General features: G+C 35.2%; 3 protein-coding genes across 8 annotated transcripts; all 3 read left to right on the forward strand.

The window, feature by feature from the left end:
• The first annotated feature begins 5 nt into the window (after positions 1 to 5).
• LOC124441360 (quinone oxidoreductase-like protein 1) lies at positions 6 to 5,122 on the forward strand. 6 transcript variants are annotated; one of them, XM_046991808.1, is made up of 14 exons: positions 17 to 163; positions 250 to 334; positions 424 to 504; positions 1,154 to 1,229; positions 1,309 to 1,353; positions 1,424 to 1,492; positions 1,781 to 1,914; positions 2,010 to 2,121; positions 2,498 to 2,596; positions 2,661 to 2,788; positions 2,882 to 2,966; positions 4,371 to 4,391; positions 4,492 to 4,537; positions 4,848 to 5,122. In XM_046991808.1, the coding sequence occupies exons 2-14, from the start codon at positions 275 to 277 to the stop codon at positions 4,942 to 4,944; spliced, it is 1,053 nt and encodes a 350-aa protein (XP_046847764.1). In that variant the 5' UTR covers positions 17 to 163; positions 250 to 274; the 3' UTR covers positions 4,945 to 5,122. The 6 variants fall into 6 exon arrangements, 5 of the variants coding, with proteins under 5 accessions (XP_046847769.1, XP_046847766.1, XP_046847768.1 ...); XM_046991809.1 differs by having other exon boundaries at positions 22 to 98; XR_006946953.1 differs by having other exon boundaries at positions 6 to 334; positions 2,886 to 2,966; positions 4,371 to 4,408.
• A 1,098-nt stretch (positions 5,123 to 6,220) lies between these two features.
• Positions 6,221 to 9,825, forward strand: LOC124441675. Its single transcript, XM_046992142.1, has 9 exons — positions 6,221 to 6,456; positions 6,529 to 6,588; positions 6,842 to 7,074; positions 7,497 to 7,667; positions 7,760 to 8,009; positions 8,258 to 8,385; positions 8,788 to 8,905; positions 9,099 to 9,185; positions 9,256 to 9,825. Exons 3-9 carry the CDS (start codon positions 6,964 to 6,966, stop codon positions 9,591 to 9,593), a joined length of 1,203 nt encoding a protein of 400 aa, XP_046848098.1. The 5' UTR covers positions 6,221 to 6,456; positions 6,529 to 6,588; positions 6,842 to 6,963; the 3' UTR covers positions 9,594 to 9,825.
• Positions 9,826 to 13,333: 3,508 nt separating this feature from the next.
• LOC124441358 lies at positions 13,334 to 18,480 on the forward strand. The gene is made up of 11 exons (XM_046991806.1): positions 13,334 to 13,677; positions 13,777 to 13,996; positions 14,364 to 14,452; positions 14,521 to 14,556; positions 15,024 to 15,257; positions 15,477 to 15,647; positions 15,740 to 15,989; positions 16,236 to 16,363; positions 17,476 to 17,593; positions 17,733 to 17,804; positions 17,892 to 18,480. Exons 1-11 carry the CDS (start codon positions 13,408 to 13,410, stop codon positions 18,236 to 18,238), a joined length of 1,935 nt encoding a protein of 644 aa, XP_046847762.1. The 5' UTR covers positions 13,334 to 13,407; the 3' UTR covers positions 18,239 to 18,480.
• The last annotated feature ends 258 nt before the right edge of the window (positions 18,481 to 18,738 follow it).

Consider the following 18,738-nt stretch of genomic DNA (forward strand, 5'->3'; position numbering starts at 1 on the left):
AGTTATTTGCATTGATTTCAGGTAAGGTTGAGAGTTTGAGATTATGTAAAACTAATTAACCAACAACATGCAAGTTCGTGTTTGTCTGCTCAGCCACTGTAAGTTAGTGAAATTACTAAAATGAATGGCCGGGAACTTTTGAATTCAAGAACTGTGAAATTGAGTAAAGTTATTTTAGCGGTTTCCTCCCATTCGCTCAAGTTTGTTATTGTCTTGCGCTTCATATAATTAATTAATTTGCTTTTGCAGATATCTTTACGAAATATTATAGAATATGACAAACCAGAGAATTATTTGGAGAACTTCTAACAATGCCTATGAAATAGAAGAGAATGTGAGGAGGAATTTTTGCCTAACGATGTTTTTATTATGACACTTCATGTCGAAACTTCACTGTCCATTTGACATTTCTCTTTCATTTAGGTAGAGGTAGAAGCTCCAACAGCTCACGAGGTCATAATCAAAGTCAAAGCGTGTGTCTTGGATGAAGAGCCAGACATTGAAGTATGTTATAACGGGATTATGTGTTAGTTATTGCCAGGGGTGCACATCCCCCAAAAGACTGGGGAGCTTCTTTGTTCAAGAACCAACTTTTGCAGCACCAATATGTAATAGAAAAATCCAAAATTTTTAGTCAAGTTAAATTTTTTTATCTTCTATCAGTTTCTGGATAGCTGGGCTGCTGGGGTGTCATACTACCCCCTCCCCCCCACACACACCCGTAATATACCTGCTGGTCATTGCATACTTGGTTTACTAGCAAGTGTGAAAAGTGCAAGTGTGCAAGTTTTTCAACACTATTTGATTTTCACACGATCACACCAAAAGAAATTATTGTTTTGATGGTGTGAAAAGCAACTTGTATTATGTAACGGCTCTCATAAACTGATCAATAATGCCAGATTATTTGTATTCACATAAGTTTAACACACATAATACCAGCTGTACTGAGTAAATTATGTAGCTATCCAATTCCAAGTTTAGCATGCCTCATTACTTAGTGAGTTACATGCATATCCATACACATAAACGCTGCTTGTGTTTAATCCAATCATAGAAAGAAAATTTCTAGATTACTTTTCAGGTTGGATTAGTAGAACTGAAGCTTTATCTAAGGCCTGCAGTTTGTGTTTTAAAAAGTGTTTTTTCACAGTTGTTACAAGAGTTCAAGATTATTGACAATGATGTAGTTCTTATTGGTCGCAAGATTTCTGGTGTTGTTACTGAGGGTGAGCACTGTTTAATAATATATCATGATAAAAAACCATGTTCTAATAGTTTTTTGTGTGTGTGTTTTTTTTTGTTTAGTTGGTGAAGGCGTATCTAGATTTAGCATCGGCGATGAGGTTGTGGGTAATTGGCCTGTTGAATCTCAAATATTTCCTATTGCTTACAAAAACTAAATGTTTCTGTGATGTCTAAGGAATGATTCCACCAAACACCTCAAATTGTGGTTGTGCTCATTTCTGTGCAATATCGGAGTTCAATATTGGTAAATATGATTTATATATCAATAGGGAACACTTGATATTCATCAATGAATCTAGTATAAATTTAGTATGTGTAGATCTAACTGGTATAATGCATCATCCATACTTGTCAAGTTATTTAGCTTATCTGGCATATAGCCTTATGAGTTTGTAGACAGTTTGTATTTGATGGTTGGGTTTTTGATAAAAAAAAACAATAAATAAAGTCAAGCTTGCGGCGCTTGCCAGCAGCAGCTCCCAGCGGTGTGTGAGAAGTTATTTTATCTTCATGTTAGTACTTTTTATTTCAGTGAAAAAGCCAGAAAAAATCAACTTTGCTGATGCCGCATGCTGTATTGGTGATGGTTTGAGTGCGTACACTGCACTGCATTATCAGGCAAAACTGGCTGGTGGCGAAACTGTGTTGGTCATGAATGGCGCATCTGTAAGTTGTTAATCATGAATAGCATTGATTAGAACTTGTTAAATGAATAGGTTGTATTGCCTTTTCCTTGTTTTGTAATGTTTTTGTCTTTCTAGGGTCCTGGTATCATGGCTATTCAATTGGCACAAAGTTGGGGTGCAAAAGTAATTACTACAGCTTGTAGTGAGGAAGAGAAATTGCTTTTGCAAGGCATCAAACCTGAAATTGGTTGGTATTTTGTATGTATGTTTTGAAAGAGATTTATTCATGTTTAAGTAAATTTTGTACTTTGAGTAGAAGAGAAGTGAAAAAAGGATCATTGCTTTAGAAAGAAAAGGAAAGGCAAAAAGGAAGGAGGGAGAAAAGGAAAAGGGAAAGGAAAGAGGAGAAGAAAATAAGGGAATGAGAGAAAGGAAAAAAAAGGAGAAGAGAGATGTGGTGAAGAAGTCAGTAGGAGAGATAGTTCAATAATGTGTAACAATCTAAACAACTTGTAAGGGTGATGGACAAGCCGAAGGAGGGAAATGTGGATCACTAGCTGCTTAGTGCATCTCTTGAAAATACATTTTTTAGTTACCAATATTTGATTGTTTGAATTGAATAGGAAGAATCGTCGACTTGACAAGTGGTAAAACATCATTGCTTAACATATGCTTGGAAGAGACGGGAAGCACTGGTGTTGATTGTATCATCGATTGTGGAGGTAAATTCACGCATTTTCATTAAACTTTGTTGTATTTTTACGACAATTTGAGTTTTATATGTAGTTGAACAGTTTCCGAACGATATCGCTAAAGAATCTAAGCATGGATGTAGTGTGTTACCATCGAAACATGATCTTATTCTAAGCTTAGCTGTTGGTGGACGATGGATAACAAAACAGCATGATCTACAGGTCAGGTTATGCTGTTTTAGAAAAATAAGATTTCATGATAAGGATCTTGATAAAATATATCACAAATCTTTTTTTATCTTCCGTATGTTCCAGTTAGACCCCCCTCATTCAAAGATGCTCTATCTTAAAGGGGCAACCATTGCGTTTCATTTTACACATTCATGGACATTGGCAAAAGGTTTGTAAGCTTAAACAGAAGTGTCTTTCTAGTCTGTTGTTTGAGCTGTAATATAAAGCCTGAATCGAAAGCGCCAGAACAACAACAAAAACAGGAAACGCTTTTCTTCATTTTGCCAGATTTTGTTATTTTTGTCTATACAGCAAAGGCGTGACCTTTCTCTGTCATTTCTCAAAAGCGTTTTTGTAATTTGGTAAATTGTAGCTATTCACACGGTCCTTATTTTAAATTTTGAAGACATTTTGCATGGCCGTATAAAAGTTCAAATGGGTTTCTTCGAGGGTTAAAACTTCGTCGAAACCAGCTGAATTTTTAACAGCAAAAGTTTCTCCTCGTGACTGGAAAAGGAGAAGCATCGAATTTTTCCGTATGTGACTTGTGACCTGTCCCAGACCCGGATCCAGTTTATTTTTTGTAAATGTTACCTTGTGATATCGTTTGTATTATTATACAAAAACAAGTCATATTTCGTAGACCGACTTTGCAGTTAACACGAAAAGAAATTGCCCCATTTCAAAAAGTATCATTGCAGCCAAACTCTCTTCCCAACATCTGCTTTGTATCGCCAAGTTGTTGCAAATATTTCAAGAATTTTACTGTTAGTAAATGTTGCGATAACCCCCGGGTTCAAACCATTTACTTCATATGTTTTTTTTTCATTAGTAAAATTCCAAGGGTGGGCGGAAACAACACAGCAGGAATTTCATTCATACAAGTTTGCCGGAATAAATGAGTTTACAAGGCGTAAAAAAATTTTTTTGAATCTACTATTCATACTACTTTAATGCCACAACGCTGCACCGTGCCTTTGGAAATCATGAACCTCGATTCAAGCGTAGATTATAGGAACTTTGGATACTTACGTCAATTCTAATGGTCAGCCTTTTTTGTTCATACAAAATGACACAATGGATTAAAATTGTAATATGTTATAAACGTTTGACTACCATTGTTTGGCTTTTTAATCAACAATAATTTTTACAGTGTGTAGAAAAAAGTCAAGCACTTGACGTTCATGAATTTATCCTTTCATTTACAATGCAAAAATGTTTGCTCTAAAACCTGTTCAATCAATGCCGTAGCCATCGTGATAATTGAGAAGGGGAGCAGTATTCATATATGCATGTTCCTCCGTATTAAGTTCATTTGAAATCGATTGTTTTCTGCATATTATAGCACGACACTATGTTCAACTGTACGATTATTGAATCCCGTTTTACAAGAAACCAAAAATCTGTTGTGCTTTAGAACAATGTTCATTTAAGAATATTAATGAAAAATCTTTTAATTTTTGACGCATCCTGTATTTCTTAATTAGTTATTCAACAGTGAACAATCAAGACGTAACTTTGTTTCACGTTAATACAAATTTACAATCATATTTCATTGGTTATATTTTCACAGGGCAACAAGGTCGTTTTCTGCGTATCCTTGTAACAAATGTATCTTGACGGCAAACTGCATGCATGCATGTCTTGTCTTGAGAATGACATTTGATGTTTCTTCTTTGACTGATGAAATGAAGACATTCTTACTGATTTATTGGACAAAGTGGCGACAGGAATATTGAAGTGAGTTTGTTTTTGGTTTGTCTTGTTTATGTATTACTTTCATTCCAACTTCACCATGTAAATTGAGTTGGGTATGTTTTTTTAATTACTTTGATTCCTTCACTCGCGCTATCTGTATTCGACAATTTTTATCATCTCTACTTAACTTATACGACGTAATTTTCAACTTCCATCTCATTTTTTTTGTTTGACGATTGTGGAACTTTTCGTGGAATTTTTCATTCTTAAAAAACCACGTCCGTTCTAAGAATCCACTAATTAGTGTCCAAGTCGTTAGAGTAATTGATATTGTTTGTTGTACTGTTTCTAGACCAATAACACACCATACTGTCAGTTTTGAAGACGCCTGCTTGACATTGGCAAATTTAAACGAGTACAACATTGGCAACGTCTTGCTTGTAATGTAGAAAATATTTTTCGTGTTGTATTTTTTATAAACATGTGATTGAAAATGGCTTGGAATGTAAACAATCGTAAACTATAATGAAAACTCCAATGGATTTCCGCGTTGTCACGCGCTTTCATTAATAAGAGTTTGTACACACTTCCGGACCTGTAGTTAATATATATATAGTAATTTCCTGATGTGTGTAGACATTGTTTGTAAAGTGTCTGCGTTGGGTTTTACTACACAGCGATGTCTTTATCCATCAATAACGGATCTACTGAACGAGATAGCGGAGTACCACTTTCGCAGGGGCACTCTTACGTTAATGGATTAGGCAATGATTTTCATGGCGATGTTTCGGTACGCATGGTTGTGCAGAACCGTCCCATGTGGCATTATGTGGACGATGGCGAAACAGTCGAACTTTTTGTAACATTTAACGAAGGAATCAAGGGTATGCCTTATAACGGGTCTTCACATGATAATGATGATGGCGAATGGGATTATGAGGTACTAACAACGTCGTACGTTTACATCTTATACCATGTATCCATCGTCTGAAGTATGAAGTTAAAAATTGATTTGAGGTGTTCGTTTCTTCTGCAGCAACCGCAAGTTGCACTTCTTTCCATTTTTTAGGTAGATCTTGCTAATGAAAACGTTCGTTTGAAACCTCTTATGTGCTTCGACAGACGTAAAATGTTCAAAGCCACGGCTGTAATAACTTCATCTACGGAAAATACCCTAGTATCTGGGCAACCCGTTCCCTTTCGTTTGGAATACAGAAAAGATGAAATGGCACCGCCGACTAAAGTCTTTGAAGTAACAGATCCTAACCTTCCTGTTTATTATCGTAAGTATATATGTGAATGGATGAGGGATATGAGAGGGTATATGTAAACGTTTTTTGACTTTTATACGTAATTGAGGATGGTGCATCAGGATATGTGAAGAATTAACGAGGCTTTGGCGAAAAGATAAATCTTTAGTTATGAATGCTTTTGTTTATAATCATTGATTTAATAAATATATATGTAAAGCAAATATAGATACATGTATTTGAACATTGTATTTCTTAATTAAGTTGAATATTACATACCACGGTCGGAGGAGGATTTTATTGGATTAAGGACTTCATGAAGCCTTTGCAGTCTTGTGAAATGACAAGATATTCGTTCCATTTTCAACTCGGTTTTATTTGGCAGCCTTACTCCGTAGTAAATATGAATAAATTGTCTTGTTTACCTTGACATATAAAACAGGCTGTGTAGTTAAAATAAAATATAACTGGACTGACGACGAAAGATTATATTCCTTTGTGGATGAAGATGTTTCCAAGTTTAATGTTAGCCTAATGCTATTTGACCTTTGTATAGTTTTGTCTACATAGTGTGTCACGCACTCATAAGCAACTAGGCCAATTTTTTACAATTCCATATTTTGTTTAGAGCCTCTTTGGAAAAACCTCATAGAGAGAGACAATACCATCTTAAAGTGTATCACAAACTACGAAGACACTCGGACTCCAGACGTTAGTAAAAACATTTTAACAATCTTTATGTGCGCTTTCTTACGTAATTTGAACTGTGTATATTTATTTTAGAGCGATGAACCTGACGGCCAGCTTCTCGACTACAATGACGGCCAGCCTGTCCAGCACAATGTAAGTTGTGAAAATGGGGCGAAGTTAAAGGTGCAAGAAATGGAAAACGAGAAAGAGACGACTTTCAATATGTTTGATAGTAACTCCAGAATATTAGATTTACTATATTTTATCACAGGCGTTTTTAAAAGCTCGTTGCATCTGTCTGTCTTGATTCGAGTTTTTATGTTTTTCGTGTGATTCGAGTTTTTGTGATTTTCGAGTTTTTGAGTATTTTGCGCTGTAAATATGAATTTGTTTTTTGTTCTTTTAGTACACTCGGTCAATCTCTCCAGTTCAATTAGCAAGCGACGACTTCTTCCTTTACTACACGAGAAAAGCTGTAAGCCGTTCTTCAAGTCACAGAATCCTGTATTGAGACTTATCCGGGAACTTATGGTGACACCGCTGACCAACTTTACCGGATTGAGCTTGTATTTTCAACTTTACCTCGTGGAAATATTTCATGTGAAATTTTTCACGAAAGTCGGTCATTATCTCTGCATGGTACGTATGTGGTTTTTCATTGCTCGCCGTTGTTGATCTAACTATGGTGGGTGCCTTAGTAAATGCTGTAACGGTACACAATATGTGTGTGGTAATTACATAGTTTTTGGTGGGCTTCATAGTGAATTTAGCCATGGTGCATTGTATGTGTGTTGTGTTTCACGGACCCATGTGTCTACATAACTTTTATGGGTGTCTCTGGGAATTTTGTAATGGTCCATGGTGTGTGTATGGTGTTTCCTAACCACTGTTTTCTTTATTGTTTTGATGTGTTTCATAGTAAATTTTGTAATGGTACATGATATGTGTGTGGTGTTTCACTAAAGAGTCATTGCCACATTAAAAACGTAAATGACGATAATGTAAGTCCATGAATTCGCACCACAAATGCGCTCATCAATTCAATTTTTCTTTATTATTAGCCACTAATCGTTCTTCTAATGGCGACGTGGTGTGCGCAGTGGCGTTTAGTTGGTGACTATGGATTTCAAGACGTCAGTGTATTCATTGTAAATGGAACATTCATATTTGTGTGCGTCCTTCAACTTTGGTATTTTATCTGGGGCTGTATTTATCATATGAAGTTATTTGTGGTAAGATAGTTCTTAATTTTTTAGAAAATAGAATCGTGATTGATTTTATCGGAAATAGTCATCAGCATCACAATGATCTGTCCATGTTTTAGATGTTAATGGCCTGGCCGCTTTTCTTTATATATTTACTGGCCAACATGTTTTTTCAAATCGCGGTTATCAATTCTTATTGGCGGACGGACAACCTAACCGTTAAAGACGTTAAAGAGATCTGTGGAGGAAAACGTGAACATTGGCATGATGTCATTACTTTGGCTCATTTCCATGTCCTTTGGTATTTGAATCCGCTTTACTGGGCTTTATTCTTCTCCTTTTTGCAAGCGCTCAGTCATGCTTTTGAGGGTACGTATTATTAACATAGAAAGCGACATCATTTGTTCTCTACCACTTAGTGACGTCATCTTACTCTAAACGTGAATTTAGTTGACACATTTAATTGTGACATGAATCATGTCATGGGGGGGGATGGTCTTTTCGTATCTTTAAAACATTAAATGGATATTCTGTTACATAAACCTAAGCATTTACATATGTCGACGATATTCGTGATATCGTAAGAGTTTGTTTTTTATTTTTGTTTTGAACTTTAGACAAACTTCCCCCTCGCGTTTCTCAAACTGCACATTGGTTGGATTTGACAACAATATTGAAAAAAAAAGGATTTGGTAATTTCTGTTTCATTATTCTTTCACAGTCCTTTTTTGGAACTATTAATGAGGTAATATGCTATTTGTGGATTCTGTCCACAGGTTTATGTTTTAGGTAGTGTAAAGAAAATTCTCCTTCTCTGTTGCTTATTGATCACTACCTAAACTGACACACGTTAGCTTAGTTTATATTTTAGTTTGTGTAAAGACTGTTCTCGTTTTCTGTTGTGCATTCGTCACTACCTACACCGACACACGTTAGCTTAGTTTATATTTTAGTTTGTGTAAAGACTGTTCTCGTTTTCTGTTGTGCATTCGTCACTACCTACTCTGACACAAGTTATCTTAGTTTATATTTTAAGTAGTGTAAAAGACCAAAGACTGTTCTCGTTCTCTGTCTCATTCATTACTTACATTCACACTATTGGCGTAGTTCATTATTATTTTACTTATCTTTCTTTATTATTTTCAAGTTTATAGCCAGCCCTCGTCTTTTGCCGCTGCTTTTGCTTCGTATTTGCTACAATCTGGGTTACGAAGAAAAACAATGGGTGAAATTTAGAACTTTAGTTGACGAATGCCTTAAATTTGGTGAGTACACTTTTCACCAACCGCTATTATTATTAGCTCATGTTATGATCTACATCTTTTTGAATCTCCAGTTTTGATCCACGAACCTTTAATTCTTTACTTTTGAACTACTATGCCCTAATTCTGTGTTTGATTTTTATTAAGTTTGGATGCAGAATCTTTTCGTAATCTTTTGCTTGTTTCTTATTTTCAGGTGACCCAGCAATCGACTATATTGGGAGAGGTGGTGCGAAGTGGCCGAAAAATTCAACGAGTCGAGTGCAGGTATTTGTAGCATTTAGTATTCAATGACTTCATGTTGGCCATACTGTTTGTTGTTTAATGTGATTTTTTTGCATCAAACATTTCAGATCGTATAGAAGAAAGCATAAATATGTTTCAACGGTGTCTTTGTGAGAAACAGAGGAGCATTTTAAATTATCCAATGTCTCATCAGGAAAATGAATGTACCGACGAACTTAAGTCCTTCATTTATCTCAGACATTGTCTGACAAAATACAAGATTCAGGCGGCAGCCTACGGGCCGTTCACACATAAAGATTCAGAAAATCTTCAACTCAATGATGATTTAATGATGAAAGACTTTCCAGATAATCCAGCTTTCATAAAATTTTTGAAAGAGGTAAGATCGCATTTCGCCGAAATGGAGTATAGGTTTGTGATGGATTGTAAACTGAATCGATTGTGAACGTCGTAGTAAAGGACATTGTATGGTCACGTTATATATTCTATTGTTTTTACTTAGTTATTCTTCGTGAAACTTTAAAATGAAAACTTTATAATGAATTATGTGCAAATTTTTGACAACTTTCATTTTCAATCATCGCGTCCCATGATTTTAGATGCTTTCTCGATTTATTTGATTCTAAAAAAGATCTGTTCATTGTAGTTGAAGAAATTAAATTAACATAATTATAAAATGACGTGGTGTCTGTCTGGTGGCCAACTTTTACACCTTACTTGTGTTAATTTCGTAGAGAGCTTATTTTATTAACGATTACGAAGACTGAAACGAGATTTCTAAAAAAAACGTTACACTTTTAGTACGTGATTTTAACTGGCACGATTGCCTTTAATTGACTTTATTTTCTACACTCGTCTCCAGGAGTCTTATCCGTGTCTCAAAACACAACATTAGCAATTTTTGTTTTTGTTATTTTGTTACACGAGACATATCCTGTAAAAAAGCGTGCCTCATTATGTTATATTTGCAGTTAAGAATTAAAAATGTGCATACTTCTTGTATTATTACTTTTGATAAAGAACCGCATTTAGATTCAGTTTCTTGCTTCAGAACCGGGGGCGAAACTAGAACGCTAATTGGGGGTTAAATATTCATATATTGAGCTCTGCCCTGCTGACTTCTTTTGAAATTAACATCGCAAACAAAGAAATCAGCAGGGCAGAGCTGAATAAATCGATATTTACCTCCCCCAATTATCGTTCTAGTTTCGCCCCTTTTCAGAACCTAGTAACTTTGAAATTCATGGTCAAAATTCTTGCATGTTATGTTTGTTTGTAGATTCCATTCACTAAATTCAATTCACTAAATAGAATGGTAACATTAACTCAAGTTTTAACATCAGATCACTTCTAATGAAGACACTAAAATGGGGGTCTTTAAAGACTAAAGTTCTCATAATAGATCACGACCGGTGAAGACACTATACTGGAACCTATAAAGACTTAAGTGTTAACATTAGATCACTTCTGATGAAGACACTATACTTCAGTACATAAGTACTCAAATTTCAGCATCACCTTGCTGTGATGAAAAGGAACTGTTAGTGCGAGTCACCGAAACTAAAATTTGTTATAAGTTTGATTGTGTTCGAGAAAAAATTCTCTTCAATTTCATTTTGAGCAGCAGTTATGAACAAAAATATTGCCTCATGTCACCTTTTTTGTGTGAAGGGAGAAAGGAAAATAGAAAAAGGAGAAGGAGAAGTAAATAAGAATGCAGAAGAAGTAAATAGGAATGCAGAAGAAGTAAATAGGAACGCAGAATAAGTAAATATGAATGCAGAAGAAGTAAATAGGAATGCAGAAGAAGTAAATAGGAATGCAGAAGAAATAAATAGGAATGCAGAAGAAGCAAATAGGAACGCAGAAGAGAAGGACGTAGAACAAAATGAATGGTGAAACACGGAGAATAAAGAACAGAAATAGGAAGAAGATCATGCAATGAAAAGTTGAAAAAACAGTACGGGAGAGAATTTTCCAAAGTGATTTCAATGTGACGTATCAATTTAGAAATAGTTCTAAAGATAGCAAATACCATAGCAAATACCAAGAACTTATTCTATTACTTTTACCATTCACTATGGTATTTGCTATCTTTAGAACTATTTTCAGATTTTTCACCACGACAAAGTCTCTGTTTTATTATTTAACAATTTAAAGTCATAATAGGGATAGACAAGGGGAAAACGTGGACAACTATCAGGTTCATACATCTCTTGAAAATTGATTTGTAAGTTACCAATATTTGATTGTTTGAATAGGTGTGGAATTGTCGACTTGACAAATGGTAAAACAACACTGGCATTGCCAGCCCGCAAATTCCGACTTTCTTTGCTAATTTTTTTGTGTTTACTTGTTCGAAAAACAATGTATTTCTAAAAGAATGAATAATGATGATGTTCTGAATTGTATATCAGGAGCAAAGCTTGCGAACTTGCTATACGCGGCTGTAAAACATCATTGCTTTAACATATGTTTGGAAGAGACTGGAGTCGAATGTAGCATCGATTGTGGAGGTAAATTCACGCAATTTCATTAAGATTTGTTGTATTTTTATGACAGTTTGAGGTTTGCATGGAGTTTTTATATCGCTGTAGAATCTAAACATGGATGTAGTGAGTTACCATCGAAACATGATCTTATTCTGAGCTTACCTGTTGGTGGACGATGGATAAGAAAAAAGCATGATCTGCAGGTCAGGTTATGCTGTTTTAGAAAAATAAGATTTCATGATAAGGATCTTGATAAAATATATCACAAATTTTTTTATCTTCCGTATGTTCTAGTTAGACCCCTCATTCAAAGATACTCTATCTCAAAGGAGCAACCATTGCGTTTCATTTTTCACATTCATGGACATTGGCAAAAGGTTTGTAAGCTTAAACATAAGTGTCTTTCTATCTTGTTATTGCAAATCCTGAGCCGAAAACCGAAGTCAAATCATTGTGACAGAATAAGGTTGATTTCCAAAGCTGTGCACCCCTGTATATTTCATCACTACAGCGCCGATTTTTAGTCATTTCTTGAAAACGGTATGGCAACCATAATAACTTGTAGTTGTAGAAATTCCGCCATAATGTTTTTTTGTGTTTTCAATTGTTCGCATTTATAAGTTTTGACAACTGAAAACAAAAAGTATTAAATAAAATTGCGACGCCTAATGATAATTTTAATGTCGGTGTAGGTTTTTTCCCTGGCTCTACACGTATTGTCACATTTCAAATTGCATCATCTTTTTTACACTGTCTCTACACGCATGGTCACATTTCAAATTGCATCATCTTTTTACATTGGCTCTACACATATTGTCACATTTCAAATTGCATCATCTTTTTTACACTGGTTCTACACGTATTGTCGCATTTCAAATTGCATCATCTTTTTTACACTGGCTCTACATGCATGGTCATATTTCAAATTGCATCATCTTTTTTACACTGGCTCTACACATATTGTCACATTTCAAATCGCATCATCTTTTTTACACTGGTTCTACACGTATGATCCCATTTCAAATTGCATCATCTTTTTTACACTGGCTCTACACGCATGGTCATATTTCAAATCGCATCATCTTTTTTACACTGGCTCTACACGCATGATCACATTTCAAATTACATCATTGCAACAAAACGGTACTTTTCTGAATCCAGATGTTTGCGGGGATATCCCGAATTGTAATTTTATAGCTTGTTTTTTGTTATTTGTAAACACATTCCGAGGATTAGGAATTTACAAAGATAATATTTCATTGCCACAACACCGCACTGAATTCATTCGACATTATTGAATTTCAATAAATTATTTCATGTTCTCGTTTGACATTAACGTGTGAGAAATTTTTCGTGGAAGTATTCGTTCTAAGAATCACTTCCGTCATAAGAACCATGCTGTTATTATTGCATCGATATTGTGTAAGTAAGTATTTATTGACCAAAATACACTCTATACTGTCGGCTTAAGACGCCTGTTCGACATTGGAAATTAAAGTGAATATCATATCTAGAACTACTTGCTTGGATTGTAAAAGAAATTATGCTGTGTTTTGTTGTAAATCATGCGATTGAAGGTTGTATAACAATGTTTCAATGTATTCTTTACACACTAAAAGGGACTTTCCCCATAATCACGCGCTTTCGCTGTCATGTCATGTGAGTTTGTAATCTCTTCCGGACTTGAAGTGTACCTATATAAAATACCTTGCCAACTGGAGCAGACAGTATTTGTAACGTCTGTGCGTAAGGTTCTACTACACAGCAATGTCTTCATTATATAATAAAGGGTTTACACAAAACGATAGCGGAGTACCACTTTCGCAGGATTACGCATCCATTGATGGTTTCAGCTATGATTTTGATGTTGATGTCACAGTACGCATGGTTGTAAAAGACCGCGCTATGTGGCATTATGTTGACGATGGCGAAACAGTCGAACTTTTCGTAACATTTAACGAGGGCTTCCAGGGTATCCCTTATGGCTACTTTGGTCACTCTTCATCGGGTGGAGATAGTGGCGAACGCGATTTTGAGGTGAGTAACCACGTCTATAACATCCAAAATATGGTGATAAAATTTTGCTCTAAAATCCAGCGTCATCTGCGACTTCAAATTGTCTACTGTGCACTTTAGGTCGATATAGCTGGTCAAAAAATCCATCTTAAGCCTCTTATGTGTTTTCCACTCAAACACTGTACCATGTTCAAAGCTACAGCTGTTATATCGTCATCTCCGGGCAATACTTTGGAACCTGGGCAACCTGTGCCTTTCAACTTGCAGTACAAGAAGATCGGATGTGATGCTTCTTATGACGTCATTGAAGTAACTGAACCCAACATTCCCGTGTATTATCGTAAGTTTATGTGTAGTGTACGTTGGCTATAATGGTGTATAAAAAAATCGGCGTCTTGTATACGTAAATTCGGAGAATACATAAGGACATTTGAGGAATTAACGAGGGCTTAAACAAGTAGTCTATGTGTTGTTGATGATTGTCAATTTACTAACGATATACGTAATGCAAATGAGTATATGCCTAAATGGTTTTGGCTCTTACTTAATTTACAATAATTATAAATAGACTGACGAAACTCTATCTAAAGATTCCTTAGGCAGATAAAGCAAACTGCAGAGGTTGTTTTCCATGTTTCATGTAAAATATTTGTAGACGTAAGACCGTTCATCAGGCGAGTTTCTGGACATTTACATATTTTGTTTAGAGCCGCTTTGGAAGAGACTCATAGAGAGGGACAACAGCATGATGCAGTCAATCACAAACTATGAAGGCACAACAATTTTTCGTCCAGACGTAAGTAAATGTTAACAATCTTTAGTTGCGCTTCCTTGCGTAATTCGATCTGTATGTCTCTATTTCAGAGCGACGAATCCGACGGCGAGGCTTTGGAACAAAGTGTAAGTTATGAGTGACGTAGAGTGTTGTAAGTTGTGGGTGACGTAGAGTGTTGTAAGTTGTGTGTGACGTAAAGTGCTGTAAGTTGTGTGTGACGTAGAGTGTTGTAAGTTTTGAGTGACGTACAGTGTTGTAAATTGTGAGTGAGGTACAAAATGTTTGTTTGGAGAATGGGAAGGCACACAGTTATTTTTATTGTTTTTGATATATATTATTATGATTGATATGTTTCTATATATTTAACATCGTAAATACTTCACTTCATTGTTATACTGAAGATGACTAAATGTAAGTCGAAACATGTTTATGATAAATAATTTTGTCGCTTATTTTAAGTGCATAAATAATAATGATAATTTAATTTTTCTTTTTCATTAGTTTGCGAATTAACCTGGACGATCATCATTTACAAACAGTTTGCGAATTCAATATTCGGTATTGTAATTATGAATTTGTCAATCGTTTTTAGTATGTGCGATCAACTACACCAGTTCAATTAGCAAAGGACGACTTCTTCCTTTACTTTACGAGAAAAAGTTGTAACCCGTTCTTTAAGTCACAGAATCCTGTATTGAGACTTATCCGAGAACTTATGGTGACACCGCTGACCAACTTTACCGGATTGAGCTTGTATTTTCAACTTTACCTCGTGGAAATATTTCATGTGAAATTTTTCACGAAAGTCGGTCATTATCTCTGCATGGTACGTATGTGGTTTTTCATTGTGTGTATGCTGTTACCCTAACCACTGTTTTCTTTATTTTTTTGATGTGTTTCATAGTAAATTTTGTAATGGTACATGATATGTGTGTGGTGTTTCACTAAAGAGTCATTGCCACATTAAAAACGTAAATGACGATAATGTAAGTCCATGAATTCGCACCACAAATGCGTCATCAATTCAATTTTTCTTTATTATTAGCCACTAATCGTTCTTCTAATGGCGACGTGGTGTGCGCAGTGGCATTTAGTTGTGGACTATGCATTTCAAGACGTCAGTGTATTCATTGTAAATGGAACATTCATATTTGTGTGCGTCCTTCAACTTTGGTATTTTATCTGGGGCTGTATTTATCATATGAAGTTATTTGTGGTAAGATAGTTCTTAATTTTTTAAAAAATAGAATCGTGATTGATTTTATCGGAAATAGTCATCAGCATCACAATGATTTGTCCATGTTTTAGATATTAATGATTTGGCCGCTGTTCCTTATTTATTTACTGGCCAACATGTTGTTTCAAATCGTGGTCATCAATTCTTGTTGGCGGACGGACAACCTGACCGTTAAAGACGTTAAAGAGATCTGTGAAGGAAAACGTGAACATTGGCATGATGTCATTACTTTGGCTCATTTCCATATCCTTTGGTATTTGAATCCGCTTTACTGGGCTTTATTCTTCTCCTTTTTGCAAGCGCTCAGTCATACTTTTGAGGGTACGTATTATTATCATAGAAAGCGACATCATTTGTTCTCTAGCACTTAGTGACGTCATCTTACTCTAAACGTGAATTTAGTTGACACATTTAATTGTGACATGAATCGTATCATGGGGGGATGGTCTTTTCCTATCTTTAAAACATTAAATGGATATTCTGTTACATAAACCTAGGCATTTACATATGTCGACGATATTCGTGATATCGTAAGATTTTGTTTTTTATTTTTATTTTAAACTTTAGACAAACTTCCTCCTCGCGTTTCTCAAACTGCACATTGGTTGGACTTGACAACTGTATTAAAAGAAAATGGATGTGTTAATATCTGTTTCATTATTCTTTCACAGATTTTTTGTGGAACTCTTAATGAGGTATGTCTTATGTGGATTCTGTCCACATGTTTATATTTTAGTTAATGTAAAGACAATTTTCCTCTGTTGCTCATTTATCACTACCTAAACTGACACACGTTAGCTTAGTTTATATTTTAGTTTGTGTAAAGACTGTTCTCGTTTTGTGTTGTTCATTCATCACTTCCTACAGTGACACACGTTAGCTTAGTTTATATTTTAGTTTGTGTAAAGACTGTTCTCGTTCTCTGTTCTTCATTTATCACTACCTACACTGACACACGTTAGCTTAGTTTATATTTTAGTTTGTGTAAAGACTGTTCTCGTTTTGTGTTGTTCATTTATCACTTCCTACACTGACACAAGTTAGCTTAGTTTATATTTTAGTTTGTGTAAAGACAGTTCTCGTTTTGTGTTGTTCATTCATCACTTCCTACACTGACACACTTTATCTTAGTTTATATTTTAGTTTGTGTAAAGACTGTTCTCGTTCTCTGTTGTTCATTTATCACTTCCTACACTGACACACGTTAGCTTAGTTTATATTTTAGTTTGTGTAAAGACTGTTCTCGTTCTCTGTTCTTCATTTATCACTTCCTACACTGATATACGTTATCTTAGTTTATATTTTAGTTTGTGTAAAGACTGTTCTCGTTCTCTGTTGTTCATTTATCACTTCCTACACTGACACACTTTAGCTTAGTTTATATTTTAGTTTATGTAAAGATTGTTCTCGTTTTGTGTTGTTCATTCATCACTTCCTACACTGACACACGTTATCTTAGTTTATATTTTAGTTTGTGTAAAGACTGTTCTCATTCTCTGTTGTTCATTCATCACTATCTACATTGACACACGTTATCTTAGTTAAATTTTAGATAGTGTAAAGACTGTTCTTGTTCTCTGTTGATCATTCATTATCAACTACACTGACACACGTTATCGTAGCTTATATTTTAGTGTTAGGAGAATTCTTCTCTGTTGTCCATTCATTACTACCTACAATGTCACGCGTTATCTTAGTTTATATTGTAGGTATGTTTTCTGGTTCTCTGTTGTCCATTCATTACTTACATTCACACTATTGGCGTAGTTCATTATTATTTTACTTATCTTTGTTTATTTATTTCAAGTTTCTAGCCAGCCCTCGTCTTTTGCCGCTGCTTTTGCTTCGTATTTGCTACAATCTGGGTTACGAAGAAAAACAATGGGTCAAATTTAGAACTCTAGTTGACGAATGCCTTAAATTTGGTGAGTACATTTTTCACCTACCGCTATTATTATTAGCTCATGTTATGATCCACAAATCCTTAATTCTTTACTTTGGATCCAGATATCCCTAATTCATTGTAACATTCTTATATTTTGTAACATTTGTTGCTTTGTTCAGGTGACCCAGCAATCGACTATATTGGGAGAGGTGGTGCAAAGTGGCCGAAAAAATTCAACGAGTGGAGTGCAGGTATTTGTAGCATTTAGTATTCAATGACTTCATGTTGGCCGTATTGTTTGTTGTTTAATGTGATTTTTTCATTTTAAACATATTCAGGTCATTTAGAAGAGAACATAAATATGTTTGAACGAAGTCTATGCGAGAAAAAGTGGAACATTTTAAAAGATCCAACGTCACTTTTCGATACAAGCAAATTCAACCGTGAACTCAAGTATTACGTCCATCTCAGGCATCGTCTGACAAAATACAAGATTCAGGCGGCAGCCTACGGGCCGTTCACACCCAAAATTTCAGGCAATCTTCAACTCAATGACGACTTAATGATGAAAGACTTTCCAGATGATGCAGCGTTCAGAATATTTTTGAAAGAGGCAAGATCGCATTTCGCCGAAATGGAGTATAGGTTTGTGATGGATTGTAAATTGAATAGAGTTTTTTTGTGATATTCCATTGTTTCGTCGTGAAACTTTTTAAAATGAAAACTTAAGTTTTATGATGAATTAAGTGCAAATATTTTATAAAACTCACTAACTTTTTTTTTTATTTCATACATTTTATGACCATCTTCAAATTGTGTATTCAATCGACATATCACTTCAATGTATTTTAAGTAATTATATGTAATATATTTTTGAACGTACGTTGTAAACGACGTTAACCAATTTTAAACGTTAATTTTTTAAAATTTTTCTGTGAAAGTGATTTAGTTATCGACGATGAAGACTGAAAAACAGGGGGGGCGTAGTTTGTGCACCTTTTCTTCACCTGGGGGGGGCGTAGTTTGTGCACCTTTTCTTCGCCCTGAAGGGCTGCACGAGGGGGGTTTCCCTACAAAATATGGAGTACACCCGCAAAATTATTTCCCCATCATGGTATAAGAACAACAAGATCTAACAAAAAAAATTGACAAGCCTCCGAGAGTCCGCAGAAAGTAGCCTCCATT

This window comes from Xenia sp. Carnegie-2017, unplaced genomic scaffold, assembly GCF_021976095.1.
Source record: "Xenia sp. Carnegie-2017 unplaced genomic scaffold, XeniaSp_v1 HiC_scaffold_20, whole genome shotgun sequence".
NCBI lineage: Eukaryota > Metazoa > Cnidaria > Anthozoa > Malacalcyonacea > Xeniidae > Xenia > Xenia sp. Carnegie-2017.

Bases quoted from the DNA above. Each gene is read 5' to 3' on its own strand.
- LOC124441675 (XM_046992142.1), top strand. From the start codon at position 6,964: ATGGTGACACCGCTGACCAACTTTACCGGATTGAGCTTGTATTTTCAA. The intron at 8,386-8,787 runs GTAATATGCTAT...ATTATTTTCAAG, and splicing joins TTTTTGGAACTATTAATGAG to TTTATAGCCAGCCCTCGTCT. The intron at 9,186-9,255 runs GTATTCAATGAC...CAAACATTTCAG, and splicing joins GCAGGTATTTGTAGCATTTA to ATCGTATAGAAGAAAGCATA.
- LOC124441358 (XM_046991806.1), top strand. From the start codon at position 13,408: ATGTCTTCATTATATAATAAAGGGTTTACACAAAACGATAGCGGAGTA. The intron at 15,648-15,739 runs GTAAGATAGTTC...TCCATGTTTTAG, and splicing joins ATCATATGAAGTTATTTGTG to ATATTAATGATTTGGCCGCT. The intron at 17,805-17,891 runs GTATTTGTAGCA...AAACATATTCAG, and splicing joins ATTCAACGAGTGGAGTGCAG to GTCATTTAGAAGAGAACATA.
- LOC124441360 (XM_046991808.1), top strand. From the start codon at position 275: ATGACAAACCAGAGAATTATTTGGAGAACTTCTAACAATGCCTATGAA. The intron at 505-1,153 runs GTATGTTATAAC...GTTTTTTCACAG, and splicing joins ATGAAGAGCCAGACATTGAA to TTGTTACAAGAGTTCAAGAT. The intron at 1,915-2,009 runs GTAAGTTGTTAA...TTGTCTTTCTAG, and splicing joins TGGTCATGAATGGCGCATCT to GGTCCTGGTATCATGGCTAT.